The sequence below is a fragment of the Artemia sp. Qi Xiang Cuo genome, chromosome 8, assembly GCF_049724085.1.
Source record: "Artemia sp. Qi Xiang Cuo chromosome 8, ASM4972408v1, whole genome shotgun sequence".
Taxonomy (NCBI): domain Eukaryota; kingdom Metazoa; phylum Arthropoda; class Branchiopoda; order Anostraca; family Artemiidae; genus Artemia; species Artemia sp. Qi Xiang Cuo.
The window spans coordinates 71,688,370-71,710,043 of NC_142801.1; the positions used below are offsets into that span (position 1 = coordinate 71,688,370).

At 33.8% G+C, this 21,674-nt stretch overlaps 1 protein-coding gene across 1 annotated transcript in view; it reads right to left on the reverse strand.

The window, feature by feature from the left end:
- Positions 1–4,297: 4,297 nt before the first annotated feature.
- The window catches only part of LOC148949771 (uncharacterized), a 29,868-nt gene continuing 12,491 nt past the window's right edge, over positions 4,298–21,674 (reverse strand). The window contains exons 2-3 of the mRNA XM_089092780.1: positions 14,916–15,190; positions 4,298–4,797 (exon numbers count right to left, since the gene is read on the reverse strand). Coding sequence (XP_088948906.1) covers positions 4,298–4,797; positions 14,916–15,190 — 775 coding nt within the window. The remainder of the gene's footprint in view (positions 4,798–14,915; positions 15,191–21,674) is intronic.

Here is a 21,674-nt window from a genome sequence, read left to right on the forward strand (position 1 = left end):
AGATGCAATGTGCAATTGCAAATATAGCAATATACACAGTTCTTCATATGTTGACAAAAAACAGTATCGTCTTTGTGAAATGAGTTTAAATAATTTGGAACGTAGTTTCCCAATCGCTATTTCTAAAATCGGTCGTAGTCAATAATTTTATTTTCAAGTTGAATAGAATTATAGAACGAATTAACTACTATACAGCTTCAGCCTTCAGTTGGATTTTGAAATTGACAGCCGACAGATTGTTTCTACAGCTGAAATGCAAGTTTGCAGATTTTATTTTGGCTGTTTTAGATAAGATTTTTTTTTTAAAGATTTGTTTAATACTCAATTGTTCGGAAACTACCCCAACAATATGACTCATAAATAAATTGTAAATTATTGCCTATAGGGGGGGGGATAGGGGCCTATCTTTTTTAAGTGATAATACCTTATTTTTTTTATTGAAAGCAGGGATGCCAAAAGGATAATTATTTTTTCATTTAAAGTGGAGACAGAAGAAAATGATATCAAATTCCCTGGGAAACCATTGAAATATTTTGATAGACCAAGGTCCCCCCCCATTAAGACTTATTCATTGTCTTGGGTATTTGGCGATTTCTCATAGGCTACTGGCCTAATTTGGCTTTTGTGTGGGCTCCCTTTTAATTAGATTCTTTGGATCTTATTGAATCTCACGGTAAATCTATGACTCAGTTTTCCTATAATTTGAGGTATATCTGAATAATTTCGACATCTTTGTTGTTGTCTTTGTACCCCTTTACTCACACCCTCAATTTTTTTCAAGGACAACTAAGCTGTTTAACGTTATTTTGCGTGTTTGTTTGAACCATATAGTGACCTAGTTAATTATTAAGTAACTTATTTTTCTAATGAAAGCTGAGACGGTATCCTATCAAGGTGGTATCCAGAGGGAGGGGGGGCTAGGGGGGTATTATATTTAAATGATAATATCTCGACATTTTTTTTTATTGAAAGCAGAGATCCCAAAAAGTTTTTTTTTTTAATTTAAAGCAGAGACGGCATTTTATCAAGGTGGTATCCAGAGGAGGGGGGGGGGGGTAGTGAGCTATCATATTTAAATGATAATACCTCGATTTTTTTTTGAAAGCAGAGGTTCCAATAAGTTAATTATTTTTTTTATTCAAAGCATAGACGGTATACTATCAAGATCGTATCCATAGGGGGGGGGGGGCATAGGGAGCTATTATATTTAAGTGATAGTACCTTGATTTTTTCATTGAAAGCATGGATGCCAAAAAGTTGAATAGTTGACAAAAATTATCAAGATTTTCGTGAGCTATACTTGATACAGCACTTGCATGGTTTTATCGTCCAAAGGGAAAGGGACATATGTGTCCAACCCGTTTTTTTTGTTGTTTTTTTATGGAACGGGTCTAATTTGAAAACATTCATTCATAAGTACCAGACAGATTCACACTATAAGAAATTGGGGGGACAAGAGTAATATTGGCATCCTCACGTACCTGTACGCTCGACTGATAACGGCGCCCTTGCCTCGGGGTCCAAATTACATCTTAAAGCCAGGTCTCTATAAAATCTTTCCATGTTGGAGTTCCAAGAAATAGTCTTGGGGAGTCTTATAACATCAGGGTACTTGATGTTGCAACGCTCTTACGTATCTACAGTGGTTTAAAAAATTCGATCACCCCACAAATGATTACAAAAAATATGCACAAATATAACAAATATAACATTTGGAATATTATAACACTTTTTTCAAAGCTTTAAAGGAAAGTAAAAAAGGCTAAATACCCCTAATTAAGCTTGGAAGCTATTTTAAAAAGAAACACTTTGGAGATTTCCGTAGAAATGACCATAGCAGAAGCTTTGAGCCTGGGTGGGAATCTAAGAGGAGTCTTTGAGTATTTTGACCACATGTGACTTATTGTTGCGACTTTCTTAAATTTGGTAATTTTTGTGAGCATTTGGAAATCATTCTCTACTAATTTGCTAGTTTTTAGTTCATTTTTTCTTCTCTGGATTTTTTAATCTTTTTTGTATTGATAGTTTTAAAAACATTGCTTGTTTCTGTTTATTCTAGTGCTCACGTTTTGGTATTTTTTCGCTCTTTTATTGCTTAGGTTGTGTCGTTTTTAGCTGTTAGCATTTCTATTAACTTTTATATGACTTCCTCAGGTCATTAATTTTCATTTTTTTAATTTATTTCTATTTGTTTATTTTTTTCATTTTTGTTTCTCCTTCAGTGTTAATGGTTCCTTCCAATAATACCTGCTGTGCTATTAGTTATTTATGTGTTTGTAATCCTTTGACAGGTTTTTATTTTGTAATTGATTTAAGTAAAGATTTCTTTTTGGTTCCTCTGGTGACTTGAATGGACTCCAAGTAAAGCCTGGTTTTATGAATATTTCAAGCCATGAGAGTCGCCTTTGCGAGCTAATTTAGTTTATTTATTCTATTTTTCTATAGTTTTCATTTTATCTATATTTTCTTTTCTTCTCCTTCGTATTTGATTAAGTGATCATTTTAAATTTTCTTTTGTTTTTCATCTCTGAGCAAGCAATTCATATGTTTTCCCCTTTGTACAGGTCAATGAGCCTTTGGGGGAATAATAACATGTAATATTGTATGTGTATCTAATGAAGAATAAATCTTATCTTATCTTAAAGCTTAAACTCAATAACTGATACTAAGTGTCCTAACATTTTGCTTGGATTAAAAGTGACGAACTAGGATGAAAATCTCAACACTATCCCGGAGCTACTTCAGTCTGCATATTATTTTATTTAATTATATTTAAAACGGAGGAGTTTTTGATTTTTTGCCAGAAAATAACTGGCATTTAATTTTTCTTCATACCGAATAAACCATTAAGTGTTTTTTGGTTTCATTGTAATTGAAAGTTCTCATGTGAAGTGTTCATCATGTATTTTTCAATTTGATAAATTTACTCCTTTTAGATGCAGTTTATAATTTGACTGATATTAGGTATCTAACAATTTATAATTTGGAATGAACCCCCAAAAGAAAAAAAAACGAATAATATCCAAAAGAGCCTTAGCCTACATGACATATATTCTATAAAGAAGCCAAAAAACTTTAAAATGCATTTTTTTAAAATTTTAATTAAAAACCAGTTTTTAATACAAAAAGTATTTTTAAGAATCCAAACGAGCAAAAAAAAAAAAACAATCAATATCAAAGTCGCCCATTTCAACTGTTTTAAAGGTGACAAAACAGATATAGGCAAAGGGCATTATGAAAAAACTAAGCTTCTAAGTTCAAAGTTTTTACCCAGATAACTGACAAATTTTGTGATATGGTATTTGATGTTTTGTATGCAGTAATGCTCGATGAAAAAAAACTACTAGTTTTGATAATTCTTTATGTTAAGAAAACATTACCAATAAGTACTTCAACTACTCGTACTATTCAAGGGCTCTGAAACTGCCACATCTATTTCGTTTCTACCACCTTTCTACTTCTCTTGATCAATAACGAAGAAGACCAGTTTCCAGCCAGCGATTTGTGAATTTTTGAACTCATGAATAGGCTGGAATCTGTTGTAAATTTAAGATGTGATTTGAGAAAGACTGATGAAAACATTAATGTTTGCGGTCAACATTGATCACGCCGGCGGCGCGCCGCCGACATCTTACCGACGGTGCGGCGCGGCGTACTGTTTTTGGCCCCGCCGCCGCCGGTCTTTCCTCATCGGTGTGGCGCCGGGGTCTAAATACAGTTAGTATAGAGACCTGTTTTATCAAGGCATGGAGTATCAAACAGGGGGCTGTCTCCTCCTCAACGCCTCGCTCTTTACGCTAAAGTTTGACTTTCTCACAACTCTATTTTTTTAAACAATAAAAAAACTTTAGCGTAAAGAGCGAGGCGTTGAGGAGGGGACAGCCCCCTTCATATACGGAATAATTTCTGTTTGTTTTAAGTTTTAACGTCGTTCCTTACTTTCAGTTAAAAAAAACTTGTTTTTTGTATTTAATTTTATAGCAAAACCACAAAGAATCAGAGAGTTTACTTGGAAACAATGCATCAACTACAAAACTTTCAGCTTGTTATTTCTCACACAAGTCCCAATCAGGTTTTAAAAGGTGGAGATATTTGTCTCTCTGTGATTTTTTTTTTTTCTTTGTTTATTTTCATGGCTCAGCTTTATTAAAGCCAAACCATAATTTAGCCTGGTTATTTAAAGGTGGAGCTATTTTTTCACCTGAAATATGAAAAAATATGATGGCTAGCAAAACTCCATCAAAAATAAACCCATGGATGATTGTTTAAAACGGGAGAATAGGACAGTAATCTCTAATTATCTTTGGTGAAACATTACCTGATTGTCTTCCATTTCGTTAGAAATAAGATTATTTTTGTTGCATCTCTTGCAAGTTCTTGGAAAGGAAACACTTTTCTCCTGCTTTTTCGTCTCCTTTGAGATGCTTTCTCCATTTGTCAAAACATCCAATACAGACTGAATGGCAAGATTATTTGGCAGTTTAGAAAATCCCTCTTCGGGAAGTACTGATCTCTCTCGGCAGACTGGGCATATAATAATGTCAACATCTACTGAGCAAAAATTTATCAAGCAGCTTAAACAGAACGTGTGTTGACAAGGTAACATCTTCGGTTGATTGTATTGGTTTATACAAATCGGACAATTGATGACATTTGAAAGCTCTTTGCTTTTTCGATCGGAAGCTACGTTTCGTTTAAGAATTCCACGGGAAGGTTCTGCATCAACAACGTAGCTTGGTGGGTCGTCACTTAATTGTCTTCTCATCGAGTCGCTACGTCGTTTCACTGATGACAATGCTAGAAAAACATTAAATGTGTTAGTTCTTAGGCAGTTTAGAATCAATTTACCAAAACATTAATTAATCAATTATCTTAAACTTATTTATTAAAAATCAAAAGGAAAAATAACGTCTCACCGTTTTAACAAATTCAACTCTCAGAAAGGATTCATAGAGGCTACTTTAGGAGTCATAGAGTCAAAGAATCATGCCTCAGGACCTCATATCTAAGGACCTCAGGACCATAATACTGAGCAGCAGCAAGCGCCTCGCGCAAAACAAGTAAATAAGTTCAGTATCTTAGTCTGTACTTTATATACTATGCTATCAATCTCTCTTTAGAAGTCATGGTTCAATTTGGTTTCAGAATTGCTTGTATTCAAGCACTGTTTACAGTACATCCAATAATTATTACTTAGAAAAAATAGAATCTGTTTATTAAGCAGTTAGTAGTAACGAACTGTAAGTAAGGAGCGACTCGGCCCAATAGGAAACAAATTTTAAAAACGGAATTTTGATAATAAAAGACACAAGATATTGAATTTTTATTCTGATTCCAAATATATAAAATTCTACAAATTTAATGCAACCCATCGAGCGGTCTGAGAAGATTTGCCCGATTTTCAAAAAAAATGGGGAACACCCCAAAAAATTCAAAAAACCTCAATGAAAATCGCACTCTCATATTCAGTGTGTCAGAGAACTTTACTGTAGAGATTTCAAGCACCCATTTGCGAAAATGTGGAATTTTGTATTTTTTTTTGCCAGAAGAAAGATCACAGATGCATATTTATTTTTCGTGTTTTTGTTTCGCACGAGTGATCGTATCGAACAAATGATCCTAGAAGACCAAAACAGGGGTCGTTCAAACCAAAATTAAAACTTCTAGTACCCTTTTAAACTGACCAAAAAATATTGGAAGGTAAAAAACCTCCCCCCCCCCCCCATGCTTCTTTTTCCCTAAAGTCATTGGATCAAAGTTTTGATCAAAATTTTAACCGAAATTTTGATCCGATAACTGAAATTTTTGATGCGAACATGCCTATGGGGATGACATGACACTCTCATCTTTTGGGGAAAAGGCTGCAGGTTCTGAAATTTGACATTTATTTATGTATAGTATTTGTTATTATGAAGTATACAGACATTTTTGGGGAAAGAAGAATTTTTTGCGGGGGAGGGTTTCACCAAAGAGAACTTTCCGTCGGGAGGGAAGTTTTCGAGGATAAACCTTCAAGGGGAAATTTTACATGGGCTTTTCCAGGTACAGTATCTTTTTATTTGTCTTACTTTCTCTTCGGTGACTCAATTTTAAATATTGAGATGTTCCGGGGAATACTCTCAAAGCGGTTGGAATTGTCTGGGAGATTTGTTCCATTGGGGGATTTTTCGTGGGAGAAATTACCCATGGGGTATTTTCCATGGGAGATATTCTCCATGGAAGAATATTAGGTGAAAAATGCTCCATCGGGGGGAGGGTGTTTCTAATACAAATTTCCCACAAAAGGGGATTCCCAGCATAATTAGAAAACGATCAGAAACAAGTCTTTTTTCGAATGGAAGTAGGCTAAGGAAGTTTTTCCAGGCAGAATAGTCCACAATAAATTTTCAGGAAGGAAGGGAATTTTCCGGTGAGGGAGATTTTACGCAAGAGGAACTATCAATGACAAATTTTCGTGGAGGGGATTTTCCCTGGAGGGGGAGTCGGGTTTCCTGGCATTATTTGAAAAACGACATAAAATTAGGGAAAAGAAAACACCTTTTTTCAACTGAAAATGAGGAGCAAAATTATAACTTAAAAAGAACAGAAGTTATTTCATTATGAGGGGGAATTCCCCCTTCTAGATATCTCGCTCTTTGTGCTAAAGTTTGACTGTTGTCCCAATTCTTTAAGAACGATTCCTGGAAAACAAGGGTCATTTAATTAGAAGAAGAAGTTTGTTTTAAGTACTAAAAAAACTTTAGCGTGAAGGTATTGAGGAGGGGCAACCCCCCTAATCTTTGGAATAATTTCTATTTGTTTTAAGTTTTAATGTTGCTCCTTAATTTCAGTTGAAAAAACTTGTTTTTCAATTTTATTTAATTCACTATAATAGCTTTGAGCTAACATGGGTATGTCATGGAATATGAGTATGAATATGCCAATATTGAACAAAATTGAGTTGAATGAAGCAAGGAGCTACAAAAACAGCACAAACAAAAATCCTTAGTAGCAAGCACTATTTTAACGTCATCACATTAAGATATAACAAAATACGTCAAATAATAAAACCAAAGGTTTAAAAAACAAGTAAAATAAATTTGGTAATGCTAATTGGTTCTTTTTCTTAGTGCTTTATCTTCGCCAGTTGTTACTAAACATTCTTAACCATTAGCTAATTGTTTCTCACAGATTAATATTTCGTATGATATAGATATTTATGTATATTGGCGAGGCCGTATCCAGGATTTTTTTTTGGGGGGGGGGACAAAAAAACTTTAGAAAATGCGTCAGGAGTTTTCTTATAAATTTTTTTTACGTTTTTGCGAGCCGGACAAAAATTTCGGGGGTTGGAACATACCCCCTAATCCATCCCTTGGATACAGCCTTGGATATTGGTAGGTTGACTTTTAGAAAGGTTTTACAGCATAAAATGTCGATAAAACTAAAGTTTAAAATGTAGCTTCGCTTAATGCTTTCCTTTGGAAATGTCCTGGAGAAAGTCTAGCAACAGTTATCTTTTTTCTTTTTTGAAGATAGACTCAGAATGATGGCTGGAGTTTCAGCTTCATGGACACCTTTGAATATCTAGGGAAAACAAAGTCACACATACATACAATCCGGACATAGCAAGAATCCTTGTGATTTTTAAAATCTTAATTTTTAGATGCATTTTGACAGTTTAAAAATAACAGTTCGATGAATTATTTAAAAATATATGTTTTGTAATTTGTCATAAAGGGCTATAAAGAGAAACAGATTTTTATTTAATAAAAATGAAAAAAAAGAAAAGAGGAAAAGAAAAAAAGAAAAAAAAAGATCCGCGGCGGTTTCTCCACACACAATCATGATTGAGGACCATCCAACGCCTTTACGCTCTATTGATATTTTCTTTTTCAAAGGACCAATAAAGTATCCACCCTTACAAATAGGCTGCCTCTTAAATTCTTCACTATCTAAACCGTCATAAGATACATTTCGAATCTCCAGATTTCCTTTCAAAAGGAATAAGGTAAAGAGATATTATAGTACATTTAACATACAGTTTCAGTTTAACATATTCTAGTATACTCAATTATTTATAATTCGAAAAATTTATTTGAAGGAAGATTTTCAGACTAGTAATTTATGCCTATATCATTTTTGATGCTAGACTTTTCTGCATCTGAGCCCCCCCCCCCTCTTTGTTCCACGGAGATTCTTCAGAAGTACCTTAAGGTTTTGGTTATGTACTTTTAAACCAAATATTCTTTTGAAATTATTCTAATTCTTATTTTTAGTATTCTTTTTTCTCTATGAAGGACTCGATAAACAGCAAACATTTAAGCAATCAACGTTAGTTCTTATATTCGAACACGCAAGGAATCTATTCAAAATATTAGTTAGATTTAAACTGCTTGACAGGAAAAAAAAAGAACAAATTATTGTTAAAATATACTGATTTTGTATACCTAATTCATGAATCATTCTTCTTGAATTGATAGCTTTAAGAAGAAGGTAGCGAGGTTCGTTAGTTTCAATGAAAAACGCAAGAATATATCAAGAAGCATTTAATAGGTTAGTCACTGGGTACAAATGTTTTTTTTTATTTTTATTGAAAATATTATTCTATTGAACTTTTGTTAAATATTTTGAAACCATCCAAAGTGACAGTTCCTATCAATTCGCATACGAACCATCCTATCCAAAAAAACTTTTTTTTTTGCTTCTGTTCAACACTAGATGTATTTTGAACAGTGTGCTTTAATTTTCTAAAAAAAAACGACAAAAAATAAAAAGTAAAATAATTATAATAATCAATATGAATGGAATTGATTAATGAAAATAAACTGAATGTTTAAAATATAATGATATAAATTCATAGAAATCTCTGCAATTCAAAATTGTAGATTTTAATTAACATTATTTTATTTATTTGTCAATGTTATAATCATAAAAATAAATTTTTAAATATGTTATTTTTTCAGTAAATGACATATTAGACTTTAGAAGGTTTACGGCTATGGGAGAGGGGGAGGAGGGTGAATAGCCAAACTCGTGTTCGCAGTATTTTCTGATCGTTTCAAGTTTGACTTGGGTATTCATTTTAATTTTTACTCGTTTTAGGGTTTATTTTTTCTTCTATATCAGTATCTGTTATCTTTTTTTTTTCAAATTCAAATTAATTTATTTAACATAAAAAAATACAAACAAATTTACAGCGGCCATCTACAAAAACCCGAAGGTTTGTTTACGATGGCTGCAAATCCATTATTATAAAGCTCTACATCCACATAAAAACTATCTCTTTACGGGGAAAAATCAGCACTTGAACCGAATCAACATAAAGAACATATCCTAGTCTAAAAGGATTACACTCTAGAAATCGCAAGTGAGAAATATCACATATCATCCTTAAAACATACACTCAAAAAAAAAAAAAAAAAAAAAAAAAAAAAAAAAAAAGAGATACATCTAACTAAATCAACTATGACAAAATCAATAAGTATCAGCTAGGCTATAGAGCCGACTCCGTGCGCTTTGGCTGGGTAATTTCGCGAAGATGCGACCATTATCTGTCCAAACAATTTTCATACCAAACATTAATCAAATTCAAAAATCTAATCATTCAGATTATAACCCAAAAGGTAACGCTTCAATCTACTCTTGAGCTGGCTTACATTATCAACTTGTCTAATAGCATCTGGGAGAGAACTCCACACCCCCGGGCCCGCACAACGAGGCAGAAACGCATCACGATGAGTATTCTAGAGTTCCAATGCAAGGTAATTTACATTTCTAGTTTCGTAACACTAATCGGAAGAATTAGCTTTAAAAATATTTCAAAATACCTCTGGTGAACACTTTTTCAAACATTGATAAATAAAAATTGCTAACTGGCAATCCCGTAACTGATAAATATTTAAAATTTTCAAATTTGTAAAGCAATTCAACGTGTTATTTTCAAACTGAATATAATTACCTAAAATACGAACTATTTTATTCTGTAAAATTTGGACCTTTCTAAAACTTGAAATAAAACTACTAGTCCATAGCATGCAACCATATGATAAATAACGGCTAACAATAGAATGATAAAGTAAAAGTAAAACAATTGACGGTAGTTGATTTTTCAGTCTTCTTATCACACCCAACCCTCTTGAAATCTTAACTGCCACAAGATCACAATGTGAATTCCAACTTAAATTAAAATCAAGACTAAAGCCCAAATATTTAACACTATTTACATGCTTTAAAAATTCACCGTTAAAAACAATTTTATTATCTAAAACACATGAAACTCCATTTCCACTACCAAATAACTAGAATTTTTAAAATTTATTAATTGAGTGATGGCCTGATTTGTCTCCCTATTTAATTTGTTCAGACTTGTAGATTTAATTATAAACACCGTCCCATAATCAAAAGATATTGTAAGGGTATTTGATGTATAAAAATCCACTGTCTCAATGTAAATTAGAAAAAGAAATGGGCCAAGCAATGAAGCTTGAAGCACACCAGAATCAATGATACAAGTGTTTGAAATAAAATTTTTAATAGAGACTCGAGTAATACGCTGATTAAGATAAGATTCAAACCATTTCAGAATAACCCCTTGGATCCCTAAACGGCTTAGCCTATTTAATAGAATTTTATGAACCACCGTGTCAAAAGACTTTCTAAAGTCTATAAATACTGAAAGTAACAGTACACTTTTTTCGAGAGCAACATTGATGAAATCTGTTAGATGCTGGACTGCATGTATTGCAGAGTGGTTTTTCCTGAATCCAAACTGGGTATCACTAAGAAAACCGTAAGTAGTCAGATGGTTATAAAGTGGTCGATGCATCACTTTTTCATACAGCTTAGCAAATAGGGGCAATATTGAAATCGGCCTCCAATTAGACGGATCAGGTTTTGAACCCCCTTTGTGAAGCGGAATAACTTTGGCCTCTTTCAGACGAGTAGGAAATTCACCTTTCTTCAAAGAAAGGTTAATCAAATAAACAATACAATGCAACAAATATACCATAACATGCTTGAACGCTTTCAGATTAATTCCATCATTCCCTGGAGAACTTGATTTTACCAATCCTATTATCTGTTTTAATTCTTCAACGTTCGTTTCATCTGCAGATATTTCCAATCCAACTCCCCTTTCATCACTAAACGTCTCATTAATTTCATTATTTTCATCGTATGGATTCTCACTTATTGATTCACCAATCTTAGAAAAATATTCACCAAAGAAATTAGCCACCTCTTCATGTCCATCAACAAATTTACCATTAGAGATCAGACTAGTAGGAATCTTGGTCTCTTTCTTCTTATTTATGACTTCATTTATAACATTCCAAGTCGTGTTCTTATTGGCGTTATTTTCCTTAAATTTCTATACCTAATATTAGCGGATGCAAGAACGCCATAGCCGAGTTAATTTATTACGGATTTGTTTAAATTCAGTTAGATCTTGACTATGGTTGCTATTTAAGTAACTCAAATACAATGTATTTCTCCTTCTAATTAAGTCAAGTAGCTCCATAGTTACCCAAGGTTTTCGGGGTTTCTTTTTCCTCACCTTTATGCTCTTTACTGGGCAAGTTCTCTCAAATATTGGCTGCAATATGTCCAGGAACTTATCGAATGCCGCAGAAGCACTTTCAGATTCTTCATAAACTGGTTTCCATGACACGATACTTAGTTCCTCTCTAAACTTCTGTAGGCTCTCTTTTTTTAGTTGCCTTCTTTTAACCTTTGTGCTATTCTGCTTTATCGCATATTGATATGAAGTCACTGCTACTATAGGAAAGTGATCGGAAACCTCACTTACTATAACGTCAGCATAACAGCTATGTAATACCCGGGATCGCACGAAAATATTGTCAATAAGTGTAGCTGACTGTCCTGTAACACGAGTCGGAATCCCAACTAATGGATAAAAATCATAACTAGAGAAAAGGTTTAAAAAATCCAAATTATCATTGTATAAACTTAAAAGATCAAAATTAAAATCCCCCATGCAAATGCACTCCAGATTACTCAATTCTACTGCATCCATTAAACTACTAAAACCATTTTCAAACTCCTCCCAAACTGTACTCGGCGGCTTATAAGCCTCAGTAATCAATATATTTTTTCCACCAAAGTCCAGCTCAAGAGTACAAGATTCTACCTTACCTTCTATCCAAACTGATAAGTCTCCTTATTTTAGCAACAAAATAATCATTAAACAAAAATATCAAACCTCTACCCCCTAGTTTCGCCCTATTCCTTACAATAAGCCTGTATCCTGGAAAATTATATAACGACAGAACATTCTCAGAAGTTAAAAAATTTCCACAAAGGCCAATTGCATAAAGTCTACTATTTACAATATCAATTAATTGGAGAATTTCATAATAAGTTGAAGTTAGATGGCAATTCCAATAACACAGGCAAAACAATCGTAAATTCACCTTTAATCCTGAAGAACTCATATCCACATAACAACTATCTCTTTGCGGGGAAAAATCAGCATTTATACTTCCTAGAAGTAAATCATCACAAAGAACATTTCCTACTCTAAAGGATTAATCTCTAGAAAACACAAGTGAGAAATATCAACCATCACCCTTATAACATCCACTCAAATCAACTATAAAAAAATTCAGTAAGTATCAGCTAGGCTATAGAGCCGACGCGTTGCGCTTTGGCTGGATAGTTTCGCATAAGTGCGACCTTTGCCTGTACAAACATTTTTTACAACGAACTTATCCTGTACACTCTATAATAATGCCTTTCTACGTTTCGTAAGAAATTCACTAGTATTAACTCCGGATCCAGCTAATTTTGAGTTAGTTTTACACACTTTGCACGCAAGTTCTTTTGATACTAACTTCACTGAAACTGGGGCTAAAGGATCTAGATTTCTACGGGCTAAATTTCGAGAATCTTCCATAGAGTTAAGTCTGAAACGCTGACTCGACACAAAATGTTCCCTAGTAGTAGTCGAAACTCCCATAGTTGACTTAACAAGGTTTAGGACAGTCATATCAAGATCTGAGCCAGGTGTCTGTCTTATTCCTGAGAATATCAGACAGTCTTGCATAGCTTCCTGTTCAAAATCATCAAGCTTGTTCTCCATTGTAAAAATACGATTTTCTAGTGCTTCAATTTGACTCTTTAGTCATTTAAGTAAGTTTTCAATGCGCTCAAACCTCGGATTAAAATCTAGCACTATAGCATCATAAATTTCTGCAGTAATAATTTGACTATTTATCTGTACAGCACCAGAAGACCCTGTTCCAATGTTTTGCGCTATTTTTTCTGCAACAAGTTTTTCTATATCTGCCACTAGCTTAGTCTTAGTTATCGTAACTTCTTCCTGGGTCGCAGCTAACTGTTGAAAAAGTCCAGAAATAGACGAAATAGAAGAATTTTCAGACGTCCCTGTTCTTGCAAACTCTTTGTATATATTCGGGAAAGTCGCTATTTCTGTGAATTCTTGTCCTACCCTTTTAATTTTCGATTTCTTTGTTTCATTAATATTCTCTGCATAAGAAACTAAGCAATCTTCACTAACTGTCTGCTTATCATGAGTACCGTAGCAGAATACTAGATAACTCAGTCCATTTCTAGTGGAATTTCTTCCAAGTATTCTAACTGGCCAAAGGGGGTAGTTAATAAACTTTGCTAAGGCAAGATTTCCGATAGTAAACATCTCTTGTTTAGTTAGTCAGTATATCAAGAAGCACATCAGTAAAAAAAGAGATATACCGGTCTTAATGGTGAACTTTTATAACTGCTGAAGGTCACTGTATTAATTAAGTTCTTGTTAGTGAAATAATAAGTCCAAAAACATGAGTTTATACTCTGAAGACTGGCAATGGAAATTTCCTGTCCCAAGGGAATTTGAAATAGCCAGCAAAACGATAATCCGCTTATGAAAATAAATCCAAAATGAAAGTCCACAGGGAAATTTCACAGCTTGAGCAGGGTTATATCCGAAAAATTTTTGATGTTAACACAACGAAGTCTGAATCAATACTGATGATACTTTATGTTTGATATGATCATTTATTTCAAGTTTTGATTGTATCGGGTTTCATTACTTCTTTGATAGTATTTTCGTAAGTTTGATAGTAAGTCTGAATAAAAAAAAAACAGGTTTTCTCAGCTGAAAGTAATGAGCAACATTAAAACTTAAAACGAACAGAAACTATTTCGTATATAAGAAGGCTGGCCCCTTTTCTATCCTTTGTTTTACGCTAAACACTTTAAGTTCTTTAAAAATGCTTCTCATTCAGATTCAATTCGGTTTCAGGAGTCGTTGTTAAGGAATTGCAGAAAAAGTGAAACTATTGCGTAAAGAGAGAGTGATACATGAAGTAAACCAGTTTAGTTAATGAAGCTTAATTAGTTAATTTTAGAAACATTTTTTTTTCGATAATAAGATATGCATCACCCCACAGCACCCTTATTCAGGCTTAGCCTAAATGAGTTTGCATGAGAAATTCATTTTTACCCCCCCCCCCCCTCTCTTCTACCCTTATTTGTATTTATATGAAGGTTCATAGGAAGTGTGCTGTATCATATATCAAATAAAATAATAAATATAATAAAAAGAAAAATAATAATATAATGTTAGTATATCAAAATGTCAGCTAAATAAATTAAACTGATAAATAAATTAAATATTAATAAACTAATTGATAATATAATTATCAAATTAATACTAAAATTAATATAATTAAAGTAATATAATTATTAAAATAAAATATATTAAAAGGGACACGATTAAAAAATGCTGCTAACATATTTGAACTGTTCGTCAGAAATTCCTTGCCATATACTGATGCTATGTGGAACTGAAGCTATCCCCACGAAGAGTGACAATTATATTTAAAACTGTTTAATTTATAGGACGATTTGTCCCCTCTTGGAACGGCCCACAACTTGAACAAATTTTAGAAGCTCACCTTTATTTTCGGCAAGGTTGAATGACAATGCTTTACTTAGTTTAGGCTTTTCTTTTCTTCCATAGACTTTTGGCCATAGACATATGTCCTTACTTTCGTTGAAAGACCGTGAAAAATTATCAGAGCTTGTTAATCTTTTCCTGTTCTCGGTCATTTTTTCTGGATTTTGCAAGGATTCATTTGGCCTACCTGGAATCTCAACTGGCCGAGATGATTCAGGTTGTAGTTTCTTTCCACTGGCCGAGCCAGGATTTTGACTCTTCACCGACTTTGACCTAAGGGTAAATCTTAATTTTAAAGCTTCTATATTTATCTTTATAGCCCTGAAAATTCTAACCTCTTTTTAAAATTAGCATATAGCATATAGCAATTAAAATGTAGCAAGAATTATAGAAATGTAAAAAAACTTCTGAGATTACTTTGTAAATTTTTTATATTTTTCGGTGAACTCAAAGCAAAGCTACAGTTAAACCTATTTGAGGGGCTATGCCATTCAAATACTTTGTTTTCCCATACATTTATATTATTTGCTGATTAAAGTCCTGAATTTCTGTTAGGGTGTTTTTTCTGAAATAGTGTTATATTCCCACAGTTACTTTCTGTATCTAGCAGATCTTTTTTTTTTTTAGATAAGATAATATTTATTTTCCAAAGGCTATCACAAGCTCTAATAGAGCCGAATTCGCTTCATATGTAAAAAAGAAATAGACAACACAGGACAATTAGATCTGGAAGGGGACTAACTGTGAAATCATGTTCGAACTCCTTATACGCTGGAAACAGGTAAGCTTCACATATTTGCTGAGGTTCTGTATTTTGAAAAATTATTTCCTAGATATTTGGACTTTGACGTTGAATATTGAGGTTCAGAATGGTTTAAGCTTTGAGATTATGATATGATGTTTAACTCCAGAATTCGGTCAGAGAAAAAACCTGTTTGGTAACAGGTATTTTTTAGTAACAGAGAAAAAACCAATTTGGTAAAGAAAAAACCTTGGAGATACTGGCTTTGGTGCTTCAATGTCTACGCCCAACAGCAATTAGTTAAAATTAGCAATTAACATGAACTAAACCTAGCAGTCAAAATTGCAACAGAAATTAACTTTTCCACTAAAATAGGAAGCAAGGGCTATTAAATAGTGTTAATTTGTGCATTCAACGCACATATCTATCCCTCCAGTGAGCCATCAAGGTCTAAAAATGACCTACTCAGGCCACGTCTATCATATTTCGCGCTGTTAGTTACAATAACCGAATTGAATTTTCATTTAGCAACAGTTTAAATATTATAGATTGAAATTGCAACAGTAATGCTTAGCCGCGAAGAGAAGGAACAGAGGGCATATAGAAACCGAGACATACAAAGGGGGGTGTGTCATAAAGTTATACTATTATACACGAAAAGCAGGAACTTATCAACATTAAGAGAAAGACTGATCTTTGAAAAAGATGGGAAGCTTTTAAGGCTATGGCTTAGCCAAGGTTAAAGCCGTGGCTTTGAAACCAGCACCCTGCTTAACTTTACAGAGAAGTAGAAGGTCATCTGCAAAAATCAAATAAGAAATATTTGTAAGTTCAATAAAATAATTTTATCTAATTCCATCTAGTAAAATACGATTTATACACATTTTAAATATACTACGTGACAAAATCCGTCCCTGCCTCACGCACGATGAACACAGACAAAGGGAGGAGGTACTTTATCATACAGAGGAAATTATTCTTGTATCAAAAACGAAGACGAAGAATAATAGAAGGATTTAAACCATTTTCAAGGAAAGAAAAAAAAAATGTAATTGATATGAACACAAAATGTAGAAATCCCTCGGCTAGAGATCTCTCATGAAAGAAGCCAAATTCCGTGTCTATGGTGACAACCACAATAAAGACAGTAGCGACAAAGGCTATATTCTCCATTAAAAATATGTGACACAGATCTAAAACCACACAATATTCATACCCCGCCTTCGCGCATGCGCAATGGCATTTGTTTCCGATGTACATATCACGATAAACTTATGAAAAACCTCTGATGTATAGACTCAGGGTCTATACGCGCGGTATGAAATGTGTGTCATGTTTGGAAAAAAACGTCGCTACTGGTATATCCTTAAACTCTGGGTGACAACCACTGCCAAACTGAAAACCAATAGATCCAAATTTATGCTTTCATTTAAATGGAGAGGTAAAATATACTCAAGGATTTCACTTATATTACATGGAGTAGCTGTGGGGCGACAGGATGAGCTATTCAAATGGCGTTTTCAATGTTTTAAACTGGAAGGATATTAACACAAAGAAAGATCTTGGGAACCAGCAAAAGTGTCGGACGCATTAAGAGCAATAACTGTAGGAGATAGAGGCAAGCCACACAATTCAGATTTATATTACAGGTTGGTGCATAAGTCACTTCGTTGTCGAACAGGTCGTGGTAACGAACTGTAAGTAAGGAGCGACCCGGCTCAATGGTAACCGAAACTCTAAAAAACGGCATTTTGATACCAATAGATACATAAAAAGAATCAGATTTTAATTCTGATTTCAAATATATATGTTTCATCAAATTTAATTTTACCTATCAAAAGTTACGCGCCTGAGAAAATTTGGCTGATTTCGAAAAAAGGGGGAAAGACCCCCTAAAAAATATACAACCTTAATGAAAATCACACCATCATATTCAGCGTATCAGAGAACGCTACTGTAGAGGTTTCAAGCTCCTATCTACAAAAATGTGGAATTTTCCATTTTTTGCCAGAAGAAAGATCACGGGTGCGTGTTTATTTTTATTTTTTTCCCCAGGGGTGATCGTATTGACCTAATGGTCCTACAATATCGTGGGAGGGCTCATTGGAATGGAATTTAAAAGTTCTAGTGCCCTTTTTAAGTGACCAAAAAAAGATGGAGGGTAACTAGGCCCCCTCCCACGCTCATTGTTTTCCCAAAGTCACCTGATCAAAATTTTGAGATATCCATTTTGTTCAGCAAGTTTGAAAATATTATAAGTATATCTTTTAGCATGACTTAATCCCCCGAAGTTCCCGGGAGGAGGGCTGAAAGTTATGAACTTTACCCAATGTTAACATATAGTATTGGTTATTGGGAAGTATACCGTACAGACGTTTTCAGTGGAGATTTTTCCTGGTAGTGAGGGGGGGGGGGGTTCAGGCAGGGACGTACACAGGGAGGGGGCCTCCAGGCCCGGGCCCCCGAAATCTCACGATTTTTTTCATTTTCCCATAATTTTCTGATTTTTCTCACAGAATAATGGGTTTGAAGGATTTGGCCCCCCCCCCGAAACAAATTACCCCGCCGAAACAAATTCCTTCGTACGTGCCTGGGATCGGGGGTTATGTAGGAGGATCTTTTCATGAAGGAAGTTTTCATGGGGGAAGGGACATTGCTATGAAGGGGATGCCGGACTTCCCAGCATTATTTAAAAAAAGATCAGAAATTAAATATAAAAAGACAAGTTTTTCAACTGCAACAGCAGCAACATCAAAACTTTAAACGGACAGAAAATATTATATATATGATTGGGTTCACCCCCTAGTCAATACCTCACTCTTTAAGCCAGAGATTTTTTATTTCATAAGAGCTATTTATTCTAATTAACGGCCTTTGTGATTAAGCGGTCGAAAACCCTAATATACGTATTAAAAATATATGAATATAGAAGTTCGTTACGTAAGTTAATTCGTAAGTTACGTATATTTATTACTAATAAAAACGTTCGTAATCAAGTTTGGAGAAAGCCATTTAACCAGATAAAAGTAAATTAATATGAAAATTTTGTTTTAATTATTCATGTACAGTGAGCCAAAATCAAAACTTGCATTTATTCAAAAACTTTTAGAAATTAAATAAAAAAGAACAAGTTTTTTAACTGAAAGTAAGGAGCGACATTAAAACTCAAAACGAAGAGCAATTATTCCATATATGAAAGGAGCTGTCCCCTCCTCAACGCCTTGCTCTTTACGCTAAAGTTTGACTCTTTCTCACAACTCTTTTTTTATTTTAAACAATAAAAAACTGTAGCGTAAAGAGCGAGGCGTTGAGGAGGGGACAGCCCCTTTCATATACGGAATAATTTCTGTTCGTTTTAAGTTTTAATGTCGCTCCTTACTTTCAGTTAAAAAAACTTATTTTTTTTATTTAATTTTAAAAAGAAACTACTGTCTTTCAATAGAGTTATTTTTATTTCAAAACTAATAAAGTAAATCAAGATAAAACTATAGTCGTTAAAATCTACAATAAAAACATAATGAATAAAGAACACTCATTTACAGAAAAAAATTAAAATGGTAAAGTGACTTATGTGCCACCATTTGTGGTTTCCGAAAATTTTACTCTTTTTAGCATATTTAGCATATGGTTATTTAGTATATGGTTAGCATTGCAATTCGTGGTCTTGGTACAAGATTTAATGGTATTCCTCTTAGATACTTATGTCTTATAGCCACCACACTCTAGTTCTGTCAAGAAGTGAAGTTTGGTTAATGCTAATAAAATAACTCAAAATATAATGAAAATATAATACTCTATCAGGTCCGTATCCAGGATTTTTGTTCAGGGGGGGTTTACTAATTTTTTACTTTTGGGGGGGGGGGGGTTTACTAATTTTTGACTCAGTTTTCGACTAATTTTACTGATTTTTACCTAAGTTTTACTAATTTTCGACTTATTTTTGAGTCGGTCAAAAATTTCGGGGGGGGGGGGGTCAAACCGGGTAACCTGCCCCCCCTGGATACGGCATTTTGTTGATAGAGTAACTCTATCAACAAAATTATGAAAACTACAACAAAATTATGAAAACTGACCTAACCTAACCAAAATAGCAACTAATTATTTAATTAAAATATAGTTACAATGTAGTTTCCCACCGAGTCGAAGCTAATATTGTCTCGTATAAAGACGATGAAAACTGGTTATTGTCTTATGTTCGCGATACAAGATCTTAAGTGTGGTGGCTATAAGACAAAGGTACCTCCTTTTATACTAACATCAGGACTAGCAGAACGAGTACATTTAGGCGCAGAAGAGGAAAACTGAAGGTGGTTGGGTGAATGACGCTTAACACTGTACTTAAAAATTTTTTCACAATCCTTATGTTGGAAAAATTCATTGTCAGTTCGTACGCTGTCTTCGAAGTGAGCAGTTACAACAAAGCAATCCTCAAAATCAATATCTGTATTGTCTCGAATACATTTGTTAATGAATGCCTTAACCGTTTATGGACTGTGCAAGGACTGAAGCTTTTCTAATTGGAATGATGAAGACACGCTTGTACAAGAAGCAAAAGCTATTAAATTTTTTTTCATTATTAAAATTAATTTATATAAACTATCTTCTTAAAATTAAGAATTGATTTTTTCTAGGCTGTTAAAGTTTTTATTTGACGTAACTTTGTTGGGCATTGCGAGTTACTTTATCCAAAACAAGAAATGTATTTAATTTGTATTTAATATGTGTTCCACTGTATATTAATATAATACAGTATGATCATTCCCTATCTCAACCATTATACAAATCCGGACAGAGATGCAAGTGCTCCGGAGAACATTTAAACAAGTATAAACATAAGCGACATTCGATTTTTTCACGGGTAGACAAGTCAGATTTCTCTTGAACGCGGAACTTAGCTCACCTTTATAACACTACGTTTTAAAGAATCTAATTTTAAATTAATTTATTCCAATGCATAATAAAAATTGGTAATTATTAGTGAAATGTTATTATTAGATGTTTTTAGAAATTACAAGTAGGTTTTGAAGTCTCCAGTTGGTTTCAAAGGTATTTTGAGAAAGTTTCTGCGAAATTACGCGTTCCAGGGTAATATACACTGGACTGCTGATGTCAAATTAAATGGCAGGAGATGTTGGTACGCACTGTGGATGTAGCAGCTAAAAATCACTAAGCTGTGATCGTACTGATATATTATTTATATACAGTGGTTTGTTATCAGCTCGTGATGATGTTACAGGTGTCATTGACACAGTTCTGATGTATGGCTTGCAAGAATTAAGATGAATTTTTGACCGGTCAGAGAAGTTGAATACTTAAATGATGAAACAGCTGATTGGTCATAATAGCTGTGTTCAATCCAATCTTCACAGTAAACATCACAAATGCAAATTTATTCTCGAAATAACCGTACGCAAGTATTACAGATCGATAATTTATGCTATATAAGAAGAGATCCTTGATTGTTGCGAGCAGTGTTGGTTGCGAGCAAGTTATTAACCCCTTAATATTCAGGCTAGTGTTTTCCCCTCTTGTTTAATTGTGAAAAAAATTTCTCCGAATCTTCATCATTTCCTTTTAGATCAAAAATTTAAAAAATTTCCTTTTAGCTCAAAAAAATTGAATCGAAATCACAAGCTGCAAGTATGAAGTCTATTTTTGGGGATTATTTATTTAACCAAGGGTTTGGGACTGAATCGACAAAAAGCCTCAGGAAAAATTAATCAAAAGCTGTTAAGGTTTTTTTAATTTGGTATATTGACTAAATCATTGGGACATTGATCGACTATTCACTCATATACATGTATGCTGTAATTTGACATTTGTATACTAGTGAATGCTACATGTCCACATGTGGAACTAGACCGTGACAATCTACTTCTTGGCATTACACGCCAAAGGTTCTTGCAGCCTTACATTGCCCACTGCCTAGTACACGGCCCACTGACAATGTATTGCCCAGTTTCTTTTCATTAGTGCTAGGAAGCTGCATTTTAGAGGGATTCACTTTGTCTCCAT